Source organism: Psammomys obesus, unplaced genomic scaffold (genome assembly GCF_907164565.1).
Source record: "Psammomys obesus unplaced genomic scaffold, mPsaObe1.curated_primary_1811, whole genome shotgun sequence".
Lineage (NCBI taxonomy): Eukaryota > Metazoa > Chordata > Mammalia > Rodentia > Muridae > Psammomys > Psammomys obesus.
In genome coordinates, this window is record NW_026585797.1 from 33,192,439 (window position 1) to 33,210,210 (window position 17,772).

Here is a 17,772-nt window from a genome sequence, read left to right on the forward strand (position 1 = left end):
TCTGGATAGGCAGAATGGATACGGCAGGAAGCAGGTTGTCTCTAGAGCTTTTTAGTAAAAGAAGGGCATCTTTTTTATTGCTGTCTGAGACATCACGGCCATGGCAACATTTAGTTGGGGCTGACTTACAGTTCAGAGGTTTAGTCCATTATCATCATGGTAGGAAGCATGGTGGCGTGCAGGCAGACATGGTGCTGGAGAAGTGGCTGGGAGTTCTACATCCAGATTGGCAGCCAGCAGGACGAGACAGTGAGCCACTGGGCCTGGTTTGAGCATCCGAAACCTCAAAGCCCACCCACTAGTGACACACTTTCTCCAACAAGGCCACCCCTCCAATAATGCCACTCCCTATAAATGTGTAGGGACCGTTTTCATTGAGATCACTACAAAGGGTAAATGATTTCAGCTTTGTGGACAGATGGTCTCTGTCACCACTACTTAACTTGGTGTTGCTGTGGAAGCAGCTATTGGACAGCTGTAAACAGATGGGTGAAGGCGTAAAAGGATAGGTGAAGCCAGAAAAGGATAGCTAAAACCATAAAAGGATAGCAGAGGCTGTGTCTGAGTATAACTTTTATGACAGAAACATGCAGTATGCAGCTTCACCCTGTGAACCACCTTTTGCCAGCCTCTGGTCCACCAGACAGTAATACTTAGTACAGTTTGACAATTTTTTACTGTATGACAAACTTATTATGCCTGTTTGCTACACATTTGAAACATAACTGAGAATGAGGGCTGGAGATGTAGCTCAGTTGATCAAGGGCTTGCCTGCCATGCACCAAGCCCCGAGTTCAATCCCCAGCAATGGATAAACTGGATATGGATGGTGTACAGCTGTAATCTCAGTACGAAGGAGGCAGTGGTAAGAAGATTAGAAGTTCAGGGTCATCCTCAGCTATGGAGGAAGTTTGAGGCTAGCCTTGGGAAATACAAGGATACCCCCTCCCCCATTCCCTGTCTTTTACTCTAACATTGAGAATGAATTGGCAGTTTCCCTCCCTCCCAAGTTGATTTTGCTTCTGGTAATTATGTTTGAGAGTCATTGTTTCCTTTTAAATTAAGAGCCTGGTTATATGGGGTAGCGTTATAGACAACCCTTCTAACACGTTACAGAGTCTGCCATGTAGAGTGAATGAGTCTTAGCTGGGTGTGATGGCATACTTAACGATCTTAGCACTTGAGAAGTTAAAGCAGGAAGATTTCAAATTTAAGGCAAGCCTGGGATACATGGTGGAATCCCATCTCAAAAATGCTTTTGAAAGTATGCTCTCATAGCCTTACCTGATGGAAATAACTGTCTCTTTTAATAGATCTAAGTGAGGGGCACGGGAGGAACAGGCACTGCCATTGCCTTGCCACCATACTGACCCTGTTAATAGAATAAGCATAACTACTAATCAATTTCTCTTCATTTGATATAGTTCACTGATCACTTTCCTTTTGAGATTTTCTTGGTCTGTCCTCATGATGTCATCCTGGTCAATGACATTAGTTAACCATTTAGGTTCTTCTGCCTGGCAGAACTGGACTTATGAGGTGAAAGTTTCCTCCCAAGAGCTTCTTGAAGTCACTCAAGTTTTCTCTAACATAAGAGGGACCATACTTAACGTACCTGAGCTGCTGAGTGCTACAAAATACATGGTTTCTGTGAGAGCGAGTTCTCCTAAAGGCCCAGGCCCCTGGTCAGAGCCTTCAGTGGGCACCACCCTCGTATCAGGTGAGGACAAGCTCTGGCCTAGGGAAGGGGCTTAGCCTGGCCACCTTTTTATATTATGTATTATACTGCATATTGTAAAGAGATAAGAATGAGCTGTGCCAACCTGTGGAGGGCGAAGTTTTAGTTCAGGATCACAGAACCAAATAATACACCATGGATATTTGTGTTTCTTACCTTATACCTTGTATCCTTCAAGACATACTTGAAGAAATCTTATTTTCATCTTATTGGTTTCCTCTTAGTTTATTAAGACACAATATTCCTCACCGAGGAAGGTCTTGGAGAAATTGAGGAACCTATGATTTATGCTGAATTTTGCCATCTTGGCTGAAGGAAATGGAAGGACAGTGGTATCATTTATATAGTCATTATCACAACTGCTTCTGGATTCTCAGAACATGATCATAGAAAACAGTAGCTGTGGGTGGTCATGGTGGCTGTGGTGGTAGAAGGTGGCATGACCATGAGTGTTTGGCATGACACTGTTAGACACTGTTATGGAGGCAGCATGAGTGTGCCTTTCTCTTCCCGTTTGGTTTCAAATGTTTATGTGAAAATCAGAATAACATTTAACAAGATAGATAATTCTACTAAACGGATGCAATTGCTTATATAGTTTTTCAAAATGTTAATATTTTACTTAAAAAAATATGCTTTAGTTGGGTGTGTTGGCACACAGCCTTAATCACAGCACTTGGGAAGCAGGGGCAAGCAGATCTCTATGAGTTTGATGCCAGCCTGGTCTACATAGACTGTTCCAGGCCATCTAGTGTTTCATAGTGAGACCCTGCCTTTAAAAAGGTATGTTTTGTGTGATATTTCTTATTAATTTCCTCTTATTTTACCATATAGCTACTGAGCCACCATTCATCATGGCTGTGAAAGAAGATGGGCTTTGGAGCAAACCACTCAGTAGCTTTGGCCCAGGAGAGTTCCTATCCTCTGACGTAGGAAACGTGTCAGGTAGATACTCTCTCTGACTTAGGTGTGGGTTCCTACCCAGGTGCCTTCCTAGGTGACTCAGTGAAGGGAAGGCACTGAGTTCTGGCTGCCGGGGCAACTGTGAAACATTTGCCAGTGCTGTTGTCAAGAAAGTGTCAGGTCTTGGGTAGAAACATTACTTGTTAAAACCCCGGGCTACTTATTGTGTCCACTCCAGAAGGGCTTGATTGATGATCATGTGTTCTATCAATATTGTCCCTCAATTAATAGCAACTTGTCTTGTTCTGGTGAACACAACTTTTCTTGAATGACTCACTGTGTCTTTGATGTAAGACCAGAGCAGGAGGACTGCTGCATAGCACTTTGAAGAGTATTGGAAGTACTCTTTGTAGGGTGTGTGAGACAGGCTCTCACTACATGGTTGGCGAGGTTGTGCCGGGGCAGTGTTGCTGAAAGTGTTCTCTCTAAAGTGGCATGACAATGACCTCACCTGAAGATTAACTCTTCTATAGTTACCTACTCATTTTCTGTTGTAACTCGGTCCTTAAGTCTGCAACAGCATGTCCACTCAACAAGGGAACTGGACTGGGAAGGTCAGTGTGATGCTCTCGGAAAGAGTGAGACCTGGAGTTGTTTGGAAACGTGGCTCCCTCTCTTTGATCTTTGAGGCTTCAGGCAGACTAGACAGTCTCATGGAATCTAAGAAAACGATACTTATGCTTGCCATCACTTCTTCAGGAGTTAAATTAGATAGCAGTGCGTCTTGGGCAATGTCAGGCTGATGCTCTGCAGGTTTGCTCCTCTTCCCTGTTCCAGGAATTGAGATTTGGGACTTATTTAGTGTGTGTGAGACAGGCTGTTACAATGAAGCCCTGCTTGGCTTGGAACTTACTATATAGACCAGGTTGGCCTCAAACAAGGACTGGGAGTAAGGGCCTGCACCACCACAAGCAGCCATTACTTAAATATTCCTGACGAACCCGTAAGTTCTCATGAACAGATAATTTATAGGCATCGGTGTGATTGACTCATCCCACTTCTGTTAGCACACATGAAGATAAGTGCTGCTTGTTTGTCTTTATTTTGAGATATGGATTGGTATAACAACAGCCTCTACTACAGTGACACAAAAGGCAACGTTTATGTGCGGCCACTGAATGGTATGGATATCTCAGAGAATTATCACATACCCAGCATTACAGGAGCTGGTGCATTGGCCTTTGAATGGCTTGGTCACTTTCTCTACTGGGCTGGGAAGACATATGTGGTAAGTGAGAGCCTGCTTCTTTGGATGCTTGAAAGCAATTGTGCCCATTTCAGTGACTTGCATGGCATAGACCCATTTATCCAGCCCTGGGAAGTAATATTTTAAGAATAAAAAAGTACAGTGCCTGACATAGAACAGGTACTCAATAACTGTAAGAATTAAAATTAGGGAAGTATATAGTAAAAGAGGAGCAAGGAGAAGGCTCATCCTCTACAAAGACATGCATATCCCCTTTAGTCTAAGAAGATTCTCTTCTTCTTTGGTGGTCATGGGGATGAAGAGAGCCTTGCACATACTGGGCAATGCTCTTCCCTTGGACTGCATTCCCAGCCCCCAGTCAAATACTAAGAATGTCCCTGAGCATGGTGATACATGCCTTTAACCCCATCCCAGATGCCATCCCAGAGCCAGATAGATCTCTGAGTTCAAGGCCAGTCTTATATGAGATCTAGGCCAGCCATGGCTTCCTAGAGAGACCCTGAACAAACGAGAAGATATTCATAGCTATACTGATTGAATATATAATTAGGAATACTGAACATTTTAACTCAACTTACTTCTCCTAGACATGAAAAAAAGGCAGTTCAATCAGAGCAGTTGCCATGTCTGTTTGCTATCGTTTCCCAAGGCTTAGCCCACAACCCAGCACCCACCGAGTGCTGACAACTATTGGTGGTTGGATGAGTGAGGGAACATACAAATGAGTGAGAGGGCCTGCTCATGACTGCATTGCACCGCTCAGAAACCTTGGCGCCACTTGAAAATATTTATCTGGCAATACCGTCCTGTTCTCCAGATCCAGAGGCAGTCTGTGTTGACAGGACACACAGACATTGTGACTCACGTCAAGCTGTTGGTGAACGACATGGCCGTGGATTCAGTTGGTGGCTATCTGTATTGGACTACACTGTACTCCGTTGAAAGCACCAGACTAAATGGAGAAAGTTCTCTTGTACTGCAGGCTCAGCCCTGGCTGTCTGGCAAAAAGGTGATAAAATTAAAAAAAAAAAAAGGATGTAATTATTTAATAATACTAAATGATACCATTCTATAGTAATGACAACACTCCCTCTATTTGCTTTAGTTGAGGTAGAATTCTAAAGAAAATGCTACTAAAGTAAGATCACTGTATGACCAGCATTTCCCTAAACCTTATTTGGTGGTCAGAACTGATTAATTACTAAGTTCAAATATAACATGGAGATTTTTGTAGCTTGCCTCATCCTGAGCGAGTCCATGTTTGGCAGCTTATAATGTTAATACATGTATACAATGCATTCTGATCACTCCCTTATTCTCATTTTTCTCCCATCTCTATTTATCCCCACTCATTCCTTCCAGTCTCTTTCTTAGAAGGCAATTTGACGCTATGTCATTTAAGCTAAACAACAGTGTCTAGTTCCTTCTCTAGGGCCTATTAACTCTCCTGACGTGGGTTTTAATTAAGCTTTCAGTGCTGGGCCTGGCTTCCCTCCTGTAGAGTGAGCCTCAGATGTAGTCATTGAGTTGGTTACACCCTGCCCTTTAACAACAGTGTCACTATTGCACAAGCAGTCACATCTTGCTCGGCAGGTTGGTCTTGTAGTTACTAGGGTTCAAATGAGGTAAGACTGTTAATGCCTTTTCTTCCAAGCAGCTTAAAAAAAAAAAAAAACACCATCACTACTACCAACAAAAAAACTTCCTTGAAATATGAAAGCTAGCCATCAAAGAGGGAAAAAAAAAATTGTTCCAGCTTGATCTTCTTGTTCACGCAGCCAGGATGTGTGTTATTTCAGCAACAGGGTCAGACCATCTGGTTCTCTTCACCTTATTTTTTGAGACAAAGTTGCCTCAGTGAATCTGGAGTTCATCAGTTTAGCTAGGCTGCCTGGCCAATGAGCTCCACCTGTCCCTGCTCTGCCGGCACTGACATTACAGCACACTGGCACACTCTGACTGTTGCCTGGAGGCTGGGGATCTGAACTCAGGTCATTCTGTTTGTGCAGCATGTATTTCACAAAGTGAGCCATCTCTGCAGCCTACCACTGTGCATTTTAAATGGATACTTTTCCTTCACGCTCCTCTGTGGATTGATCTCATAACAAGCTGCTGTCTCCAACCAGCAGACATAAGAAAGCACAGTCACCTCATTGTCTGTAGAAAGACACAATTATTTACATGATTGAAAAAAAAGACAGTCAGCAAATGTGATTTTTTTCATATTTGATACATTTAACTTAGAGCATTAAACTGCGACTAAAGATTTCAATTCACATCAGAATTTACTAGACGTGATAATTGTTACAGAGATCTATGGGACACCTGGCTTAATTTGGACATGGGACTATGGACTGAGAGGAATGAGACTTGTTCAACTCCTGAATTTACTTATGGTCTGGATACTTGTTGTATTTGAGCAAAAAGACTTACAAAATCCCTTGCTGAAACATAGGCAGTTATTTTGTAGTTTAGAAAGCTCTAGTGTTTTTGTTTTTTATTATAAATAGCAAAACAAAGAGCTAACACTGATGTTCTCCTCAGCACCAAAGGAAAGGCCAGGTAGAGAGGTGTGTGGCTGGACCGGTAGTGCTGCGGAAGGCATAGACAGGCAGACCCCGGAGCTTGTCGGCTAGTTCGTCTAGCCAGAGGGTGAGCTTCAGGTGCAGTGAGAAACCCTATTTCAAAAGCTAAGGTGGAGAGAGACTGAGGAAGGCACCAGACATTAACATCCGGTCAACATACACACATGTGCACACACACATGTACCACAAACACGAAATAAGACAAACAACCAAACACGTTTAACCCGATTTCACATTGAGAGAAAAGAAAATCAACACATCTCAAAGCAGCAGGAGGTAAAGCGGGATTACAAATGTTAAAGCCTTCAAAGTGCATTTCGCCCAGAGAAGGAATCAATGTCTGTCTGTGGTTGCCTGACAAGTATGAGGTTTTGTGGTCAGCTACTTTCTGATGGTTCACTTGTCGTAGGATAAACTATCAGGAAGTATTTTTTAGTTCTTGGACATCTTATTGAATTCTTTTAAAGTTTTCAATGACTCACGAATTCTTTCTTTTTAAACTCCTCCTTGCCTCCATTCCCCCCCCCCCCTTGCTACTTTCCATCCTTTCTCCTTCCTCTTTATTTCCTTTCTGAGAAAGGGCCTTGGACTGGTCTCCAACTCCTGATTATCCTACCTCCACTTCTTACCTGGGAATGAGGCTTTCTATATGCTTGATTATCCGATTGTAAGACATGAACACCCTGTGTGTATGTATATATCTCTTTGTACTGTCTCAGAATGCTTTTGGATGCAATCAACAGAAAATACAGTGTTTATATTTATTTTGGTGGGGAGGGGATAGAGTTTCACATAGACTAGGCTAGCCTCCAACTCTCTATGTAGCTGAGGCTGGCCTTGAACTCCTGGTCTTCTGGTTTCCACTTTCTAAATACTGGGGTTATAGCCATGTGTTAGCAGGTGGCACACTGGACTTCAATGTGGGAATTTTTAAAAAATTAATTAATTAATTATTGCAATTTATTCCCTTTGTATCCCAGCTGTAGCCCCTCCTTGGCTCCTCCCAGCCCTAACTTCCCTCTCTCTTCTCCCCTTATGACCCTCCCCTAGTCCACTGATAGGGAAGGAAATCTCCCCTTCTATTTGACCATAGCCTATCAGGTTTCATCAAGTGGAGGAGTTTTAAAGCATCTTTGAGATTCGGTTTTATCCCCAGGGATCACAATATGATAAGGTGAAGCCTAGTAATTGTGATTAAAACTCTCTTGTTCAGCATTCTTAGAGAACAACTGGTTTAAGCAATAAGTGATTTTCCTGTTTGGCTAAAGATTCTAAAGTTACAGCTAGTATTAGACAAAGCTTGATGCAAATTGCATTTCAAACTGAGCAGCTCTGGAGTGGGTTTGAAATTGTATTCTTCAAAAGTTTTCCAGTACTGCTCAGCTAAGAACCCCATTTTGATAGTCACCAGAACTAAGTGTATAAAACTGAATAACTGGTATTCTTGCCTTTTGAAGAATTTCAGGGAATGTATGCACATTTCCATAAATTATATATATATATAATTTTGATTTTTAGTGAACATAAAAAAATCCCTAAGTTCATTATTCAAAAGATATTGAAGAGAAATCTATAGTTGAAGTCTGACCTGCTCACAAAGGTATGTTTTAATCTGTGTTTGATTCACTTTCTTTCTATTTTTGCAGCATAGGGGAGTGAAAAGATGTTTGCAAGCTTGCTAGCCAAGTACTCTACAACTGAGCTATGTCCTCAGGCGTGGCTAATTTTATTACCTTATTTTCTGTTTAGGTTATTGCTCTAACGTTAGACCTGAGTGATGGGCTCCTGTACTGGCTGGTGCAGGACAATCAGTGTATTCATCTGTACACAGCTGTTCTTCGAGGATGGAGGTGAGAGGATCCCTGGAAGGCTCAGAGAGAATTTCTTGCCTTTCTTAACATGTCTTTTTATTTCCCGCGAAAGCCCCATGAAGGGACTTCACCCATACACAGAATTCTTGGTGTTGTTATGCTCCTATTCTATAGACAGTTAAAGGAGAGGATCAATTATTTGCGTGCAGGCCTACCTACTGTGTGAATAACAACCCATAACAGCAAATTCATTCATTTGCAGAGGGGCATGGGCATAATCAGGTGGCATGTCAGCTCTTTTTGTTGGTGTTATGTGAGCTGGGTTGAGATGTTTGGGTGAAGTTATTAGGTAGACCAGACCGATGCTCTCCCAGGCCAGTGACAGTTTAGTTCGTGTCTCTGTGGATTGGGGTTCTTGTGCACACAAAAGTGGAGCCTTCCCTCCTGGGTAAATGCCCACAAATTCTTTCATCTTCGTCTATCTCCTTTTCAAATCACCTCAAATAGGTTTTCTTTTAAAAAAGTTATAATTGTGCTAGAACGCTAACTCATGCTGTCTCCAGTGTTGGGTTATTGTATGTCCTTGGTGACTCCAAGCCCTTCTGCTTCCACTCATATGCCCTTGTGGATCTTTTTGAACATATGGCAAATTTGTATCTTTTTTTTTTTTTGTGGCTTTCTTTCTGGACGAAAACTTTTTCCTAAGGCTTGGAAAAACCTAGCATTACCTAGCACTAGGTCTTTCTACAACAGTTAGTGTTACGGAAGCACAAGAGAAAACTAGATGTGAACTCTGCTAGTGAAGAAGTGAGAATTCAGGTTGTGCTGTTAGTGTTACCCAAACCACAAGGATCTGTGCAAGCCTGAAACTTGTGTGTATTCTTGCAATTTCTCTCTCTCTCTCTTTCTCTCTTTAATAAGAAAGTTTGGCTTAAGTTTGATAATTTAAGAAAAATTAAAATCAATTTAATACGAAAGTAAAAACATCGAAATTGTTTCAAATATTTTTTCTTGTTCACATGTTCACAGACACACATGTATTCATTTACAAGCACATAACTGGGTATGAGATTGTGTCTTCCAGTCCTCCCCCCACTTCAGATGCATTATGTTTGACATTATGTTTTAGCAGTACTGGGGATGCGACTATCACCGAGTTTGCAGCCTGGAGTACTTCTGAAATTTCCCAGAATGCGCTGATGTACTACAGTGGTCGACTTTTCTGGATCAATGGCTTTAGGATCATTACAGCGCAGGAAATAGGTCAGAGAACCAGTGTGTCTGTTTCAGAGCCAGCAAAATTCAACCAGTTCACGATTATACAGACATCCCTCAAGCCTCTGCCAGGTACAGTATTTTATCCGTTCCTATTCATCTTCATGCCTCTTCAATAGTTATTTTGATAGGTACTTTCCCTCTTGCAACGTAATTCTTAAGAAAAAGAAAATTAGTGTTTTTTTAATTTGTAGATAGCAAATTTAATCTTAAACCAAATTAACAGCCTGTAAGACAGTTTAAAAAAAATGGACAAAAAATTGACATTTATTTGTTTGTTTGGAGACAAAGTCTCGGGCAGCCAAGATTGGCCTAGGAGTCATTTTGTAGCTGAGACTGTGTTTAAGGTTCTGAGATAAACCCTCTGCCTCCACCCTCTGGTGGGATTATAGGCATACACCACCACACCTGCTTTTAATTCTAATTATTAGTAATTTCTGCTGGATGTCCATGATTCTCTGCTTATCTTTCTCATTGTTTTCATCCTTTCTTTCTCATTCCACAGGGAACTTTTCCTCTACTCCCAAAGTTATTCCAGATTATGTTCAGGACTCTTCATTTCGGATTGAAGGGCACAGTTCAAGTTTCCAAATCCTGTGGAATGAGCCTCCAGCGGTGGACTGGGGCATAGTTTTTTACAGTGTGGAGTTTAGCGCTCATTCTAAGGTATGTTGCTGGTTCTATGCTATTCCCCAAAGGTACCGCCTCATCATTACAGCTAGGTATATGTGATTTGTACACTTACCCAAGCACAGCTCTGGATGTTTTTCCATAGAGTTTGGTTACAAAGCATATTCCTGATAGCACTTTTGCAGCTGCTTCTGCTCTGCTAATTGTGGTGCGGGCTAGGGCTTACCTGCTTTATCTCAAAGCCATAGTAATGAGCAAATTTTGCATTTCCAAGATTTCAAGTTTTGATTTTGGAAGTAACCCCAAATTTAGAAAATTTAGTTACTTATGAGTGAAAAAGTTAATAATTTTCTGTCTAAAAATGTTTTGTGCTTATATTTTAGTTTCTGGCTATTGAACAACAGCCTTTACCTGTTTTTACTGTGGAAGGGCTGGAGCCCTATGCTTTATTTAATCTCTCTGTCACTCCTTATACCTACTGGGGAAAGGGCCAAAAGACATCTTTATCGCTCCGTGCACCCGAATCAGGTAAAGTAAAATCTGTTTTAAAAACAATAATAAGACACAAGTTCTCTCTTTGCCTGGCATGGAATGGATACTCAATATCAGTTAAAATGACTTTCAGCTTTATAGAGGTGTATAGTTTCAATGACATTTCGATGACTTCTGGGAGACTACAATAGTATCATCAAAATGAGCCCGTGAATATATTTGCAAAGATGAGTATTTGGAAGATTAAGAACTATTTTTCCTGTACTGTAGTGATATGTAAGAGGCAAAAACGTGTTTCAGGAAGTCTGTGAAATATCCTGTCAGGCGGACGGGCTCTGAAGGGCACCAGGTATTAATGGTGGCGTTAACTCAGCGTTCTGAGCATAAGTATCTCGTGTCCAGATTTTATGCTTCTTGGAAATGTATTTGGAAAAAGAACACCAGCCTTCCTTATCCTCACAGGTTGTATAGCACTTTGAAGTGTACCATGCATGCTTACGGGCATCATACTTTTATTAAACATTTATTACCTACCTATGCTTGATGATGTCCGCACAGCTCTGCTGTACACAAGATAGTTGTTCTAATCTTAGCTATGGAAGTGAGAAGGGAAGCTCTAGAGGCTTGTGTGAAATAGCTTCTAAATGGCAAGAACGCAACCAGAGGTTCTACTGGAGTTTCATTGAGCTTACTGACGTCATTTTTGCAAATATGGGTTAATGATAGTAATGTATTAATTTAAGTTCTACAAATTTCTAAGAAAGGACCCAGCAGGTGGTAAGAGCTCAATAAACAGAAAGATCCACTCAGCAAGATACTTTTTATGGTATGATTTATTCAATGATATTTATCAACCACAGCAGGAACATAGTGAGATATGGGCATTTTCTGCCCCAGGAAGCATTTGGATCCAGTTATGCTCTAAAATTGTCTTGGGCTTTGGTGGTGCAGTTCTGTTAAAATGAACATGACTATATTGGCCCATTCCATGGGGCAAGTCGAGCCGGGTTACCTGAAGGAGGGACTGGGAATGATAAGGACAGAGATTCAAGGAATGGAGTCGAGACACGGTTCTGATCAAGACTCATTTATTCAACACTCAGAGAGCACTTTTAAAGCAAAAAGCCACAAGCAGCTTCCTTAAGGTAAAAACTACATCAGTCAGTAAAAATTTACCCAAAAATTCACTTGCAGAAGGCTTCCCTATTTAAGAACAGACTGTGTGGTAAGAACATCTGTTTCTGCCGGGTCTCTGTGAGACTAACCTCCAGACTATATGCTAAAAATAAGGTAAAGAAGTAAAATTCCATAAGCTGACTCCTTCACTGTATCCCTCAGGGGATCTTCTAGGATCCTCTGGTAAACATCTGACAGATATTGGTAGCAGTAAGGAAGAATAATGGGATTTGGCCCATACCTCAGAATGTTTGCAGCATAGCAAACAATCATTCAGGCTTTCTGATCTATATTAAGCACTTATTTTATATCACTTCAATACTAGATTTGGGAGGTCTTCAATAAGAACAAGAATAAATTTTCTATGGAGTCCATAAAACAGTATGAAATGAACGCATTTGCTTCTAGTATAATAGAAACGAGGACATGATAACTGAATTGAGAACCATGACCTATAGGAGTCAGATAATGCTATGAAATCTTCAACTTTGTCAAGATGCCTCAAGTATTCCTAGAAGAGGGAGATGAATTTATATGGTCACAGAAGACTTTAGCTGGATTGTGAGAAATCGTGTAGGAAGGTCTTAGTCACTCTTAGTTCATTATCAACATAGCAGTGAACATGATGGCACAAGGGCAGGCATGGCACTGAAGCTGAGAGCTTTATACCCTGATCTACACGCAGCAGGGAGAGAGAAAGACACTGGGCCTGGCATGAGCTTTTGAAACCTCAAAGGCCAACCCCTCGTGACACACTTCCTTCAACAAGGCCATACTTACTCCAACAAGACAATACCTTATAATTCCACTAAACATTCAATTATATGAGCCTGCGAGGGCTGTTTTTACTCAGACTACCACAACTATTATACCACAAGAGATGAAAGTGTAAAAGGGCCTGGGGATGAAATAGAGGTGTGAGTGAGAAAAACTGGGAGGCAGTGAGACTGGAAATGGGGAAGGAAAGTCCCTGAAGAGGACTTTCAAGACAGAAGAAGGATACGTGGAATAGAATGGTCCAGGAATACATGACTTAGGTCAACTCTAGCATAGTGGGTGATGGGATGCTCAAGCTGTAGTCTTGGGATACCTGTCAGCCATATGAGGGTTAGTATCAAGAGGACCAGAATCCCTATTCTGCTCTATTCCACTCTTGACCTGGGGAAGGGCAGTTGTAGTTAATGACCCTACCCCCCCCCCCCCCAATAATTAGCACCAGTTAAACCACTCTATCAGGATGAGAGTGAACATTCTATTTTCCTGGGGATAACCAGTTACATTTCAACTGTCTGGGGTACAGATGAGAAAGATGAGCTTAAATAGTAATAAGAGGATAATGGGTAGGATGTAAGAACATCAGTGGTTAGGATGTAAGGATGCTATGAAGACTTGCTGAAATATCAGGGTGGGCTTCTGAAGAAACCTGTTGGTTATTCCTCTAAGCAGAGCCTTAAGAATGAGAAAAATGGGGCTGAAGAGATGGCTCAGCTGCTAAAGGCTGGGCTCACAACCATAAATATAAGAATGAGAAAAATGAACTTCAATGGTCTGGTATGAGAAATAGTTTTGCTAAGATGTCCACACCATGATCATCAGTAGTAAAACCAGCCTTATGTTATATTCTGCCCCATCTGTGTGTCTACTTTTCAGTTCCATCAGCACCAGAGAACCCCAGAATATTTGTATTGTCAAGCGGAAGATACGCCAACAAGAATGAAGTTGTGGTAGAGTTTAGGTGGAATAAACCCAATCATGAAAATGGAGTGCTAACCAAATTTGAAATCTTCTATCATATATATAAACAAAGCGGTACAAATAAAACAAAGGAAGACTGGATTTCTGTCAGTGTCACGCCCTCAGTCATGTCTTTTCAGCTTGAGGCCTTGAGTCCTGGGTTTATGGTTGCTTTCCAGGTATGAGAGAGAAAGCAGGGGTACACATCTTTTTGTTTTTAGAGTTTATTTTTATTATTTTATATTATATTCTTGCATTTCTGCATGTGAATATGTACAGGTATGTGGAGGCAAGAGATGTTGGATTCGCTGGAGCAGGAGTTACAGCAGTTATGAGCCCCACTTGTGGGTACTGGGAAGTGAATTTGAATCCACTGAAAGAGCAGTATGTTCTCCTCACTGTCTCTCCAGCTCCTGTGTGAAGAAGCTTTATAATTTGATTGCAAGTCTAGCATTTAATGCCTGAGCTATCTTTTCAGCCTCCATGATATGAATTTTAATAGTGTCATAAGGGGTGGTTAATTACCACTTGAGTTAAATTACCCCTGGGTTAAGAATTCCTACTTTGTCCTCATGGTGGTGGCACATGCTGTAAGTCTCAGCACTCAGGAGACAGAGCAAGATGGATCTCTCTGAGTTTGAGACAAGCTTTGTCTACAGAGTTAGTTTCTGGAAGGATAGAAACTATCCTTTCATAGAGAGAAACCTTGTCTTGAAAAAAGTCTTAAATTTAATTCCACTGTGAGCAGAGGAAGCAAGCAGTCAGAAGATGCACACAGAAGCACAGCTTGGGTAAAGGATGTTTTGACAGCAGTCTTGCATTCAGAGTTTTGTTCACATTGAGAGTAAGGCATTATGTGTTTGTGCACTCATAGGCTACCTACTATGATCAGTTATTCTGTGCTCTTTGTCACAGTTGGTTCCTGGATCTGTCAGCTAACTCCCAAGGCTGCATGACTAGGCAGTGAAATGCCGCATGCAACTTCTGTGGTCCTTTGCAACACGTGGCAATTATCTCTGCGAATTACCCGAATGCCCAAACTTGGGCCTTCATACAGAAATAGAAGCTGAGAACTTGCCTAGCTGATCTCTCACAGGAATCATCTGTCCATTAAGAGCAAAAATTGATGAGGAATCAAGAAAAGTATCTAGTGCCATTTCATTCTAATACTTTAAATTTATGAGATACATTTTTACTTAAAATAGCTTGATAATTTTCATTTCTTCATCAACTACCATATTATTTTTTTCTAAATTTTATATGCACTGGTATTTTACCTGCACGTGTGTCTGTGTGAGGGTGCTGAATACCCTGGAGCTGAAGTTCCAGATATTTGGAAGCTGCCATGGTGGCCCTGGTCTTTTGGAAGAGCAGACCATGCTCCTAACCACTGAACCACCTCTCCAGCCCCTCAATTACTATATTCTTGACAGCAATACATATTTACATTTATTTTCTACATTTCTGGGGATAAGTGTTTTGGATATTATTTGGGAGGTTTTAGTTTCTTATGAATATTTTTTGGTAAAATTCAAATTTAATAATTATATGAATAATTTGTTATGCCTATATACTAATCAAGAGTTACATATAAAAATAAAATAATACTAATTTCTATTTGTTCAGACCAATAAGTGGTCCAGTTATATCCATATTCTAATTGTGTCTAATTTATGTGTAGCTTCAAATTTCATCAGTAGAGAACCATACAGAGTGATAGGTTTAGGTACATCTAACATAGTCTTATTCAGAGTTGAAGACTGCTTGGGTCCACCAATGTACACACAGGCATTAGCACACAATACAGTAAAACACATTTAGTGTTGAAAGTATACTAAGACAATCTATTACTTTCTTGATAGAGCACTTCAGATCCTGTACTTTGAGACTATCATCATATATGCCAGTTTTCCTTGTAGGCTACTTTACACATGCAAGGTTTGGAAAAAGAAACGATCTATTACATGATAAGATAGATTGAAAAGTTAAAGTGAAGACTTTCCTGTTGTCATGTAGCATGACACAGTGAAGAGAAGATATGCAGGTCTCAGAAGATACGGCCCTTCTGCAGTCTACCTGTGTGCCGTAGATGAGCGTACTCATAACCCTGACCCAGTTTCAACTCCTGTGTAGCTGTGAAGCTCCAAAGAGAATGCATGTGAACTGCATACTTGCTTTCAGATACAAGGAGGCTTGCTTCTTTTCTCCTTCTAAACCTCCTTTTAGGAAGTGTAGTCTTTTTTTTAACTTGCCATAATTTGTACGGTCTTATATCTGCTAATTATTTTATATAATCTGTTTTTGGAAAAAAGATGAAGACCTTTTAGTTATTTAAGAATATTTGTTTGATGAGTAAAGATTGCATATGTTCCGGGCGTGATGACTAGTGATACGTTGAGCTTGTATTGAGTAAGAATTAACACAATCGAATTAGTCAGTATAGCACCACATCTGTGTTACCCAATAATCTCCAGACCTTACCCACACAATGGCAGTACTTACTATTCTTCACACTTTTCTAGATCGGGAAGTCAACTGTGGGTACAGGCCAATATTTTGTCTCTCAGTTATTTATTATAATCTACTTAGATATAAACAATGATTTCATATTAGGAGTATACAATGAATATTGCACAATGTAGCAGTCTTAGAATTTATAGCTAATAAGAACACCTATGAGTACATTTTTTAAAATTTCTTCCTTTTTTTTTTTTTTTTTTTAGGTTCGAGTCTTCACGTCCAAAGGGCCAGGGCCATTTTCTGATATAGTTATCGCTAAAACATCAGGTATTTGTTACCTAAAAATCTGTAAGTGATGATTTGAAAGTATGCATTTTTTGCTGTTAGGTTTAGGAGTAGGAATGCCAGCTCTGGATTAAAAGTTAAGGTCAAATAAAATATGTTTTCCACACCAAAACAGTTTGAAGAAGCTCGGGATCAGAGGGCCTTATAGTTATCCTCGAGTCTGATGTGTTAGACCAATCTGAAGCGCGCGAAGATTTCAACACTGCTGGTGGTTTCTAACCTGAAGCTCTTTTCTTATGTGCACTGTCCACTTACGTTTCATTTTCAGAGATCAAACCATTTCCGTATCTCATATCTCTTCTTGGCAATAAGATTGTGCTCCTAGACATGGACCGAAGTCAAGTTGTGTGGACATTTTCCACGGAGGGAGACATCAGCACGGTGGGGTACACGGCGGATGATGGAATGGGGTATTTTGCTCAAGGAGACTCGCTCTTCCTTTTGAATCTGCACAATCGTTCTAGCTCTAAGGTAGTTTCTTTTGGGATTCTCTTGACGTGAAGGATGTAATTAAGATGACCGGCCAGTGGGTCAACCCTCAAGATTAGGATGATTGAGATAGTCACTAATGTGTGGTCATTGAGCCACACATGTGTAAATACAGAACGAGTTTTGTGCACGTCAGTCAAGACCGGTTGCTAGGTTTTTGCTCCTGGGGCTATTGACACACAGTGACTTCTCTTAGAATGCGTCTCCGAGAGAGTCAGCCTAAACAGAAAAGAGAAAGGTTGCTCTGACGCTTCGTTCATAGTCCTTTGGCCTTGGTGATTTTGAGTCTGTGATGAGGATGCACTTCATGGTAGGTTCTGTACCGAGCTGTTCAGCTGCTCCTCTCTTATTCAAGAGAGGAGAGGCAGAAAGAGACCACAGCCCCACACCCAGTTACCCAGAGGTACCCCCACAAGGTACCCCCTCTAAGGGCTCACCTCCTCCCAGTAGCTACAAGGTTTGGACCATGACTTTACTACATGGGCTTTGCGGGGACCTCCTAGATCTGAACTCTAAGAGGAGGCAAAGCGTTACAGGCCTTGCTCTTCACAAAGCTGGTCCGTGGTTACTCTGAGACCAGGAGGGCAGTATTGCGTAATGACTAAGGGAGGGAGGCTTTACTGTCTGATTTCACGACACTTATTTATGCTCCTTCTGCATAGAGCAGAGACCAGAAGGTATTGAGTCTGTAAGCGGGATCTGACCTTCGGGTTCCCATGGAGATTAAATGAGGCAGTCGATTAGCACACATAGCATAGATGCCCGTCTGTGGTAGCCGTTCACTAAATAGAAATTAACATCAAAGATAGAGTAGCGTAACTGCTGTGCGGAGGCCAGGTTATGATGCTCTGTAGAAAGTCGAAATCT

At 41.1% G+C, this 17,772-nt stretch overlaps 1 protein-coding gene across 3 annotated transcripts in view; it reads left to right on the forward strand.

Annotated features, from left to right (window-relative positions):
* Positions 1–17,772, forward strand: part of Ros1 (ROS proto-oncogene 1, receptor tyrosine kinase) — a 124,509-nt gene that overhangs the window by 39,547 nt on the left and 67,190 nt on the right. The window contains exons 14-24 of one of the 3 annotated variants that reach the window (XM_055599397.1): positions 1,508–1,720; positions 2,573–2,683; positions 3,751–3,929; positions 4,726–4,917; positions 8,243–8,343; positions 9,434–9,651; positions 10,085–10,245; positions 10,593–10,737; positions 13,528–13,790; positions 16,335–16,398; positions 16,685–16,887. In XM_055599397.1, the coding sequence (XP_055455372.1) occupies positions 1,508–1,720; positions 2,573–2,683; positions 3,751–3,929; positions 4,726–4,917; positions 8,243–8,343; positions 9,434–9,651; positions 10,085–10,245; positions 10,593–10,737; positions 13,528–13,790; positions 16,335–16,398; positions 16,685–16,887 (1,850 nt within the window). Of the gene's footprint in view, positions 1–1,495; positions 1,721–2,572; positions 2,684–3,750; positions 3,930–4,725; positions 4,918–8,242; positions 8,344–9,433; positions 9,652–10,084; positions 10,246–10,592; positions 10,738–13,527; positions 13,791–16,334; positions 16,399–16,684; positions 16,888–17,772 lie in introns of all 3 variants that reach the window. The other 2 variants (XM_055599396.1, XM_055599395.1) reach the window with 2 other exon arrangements.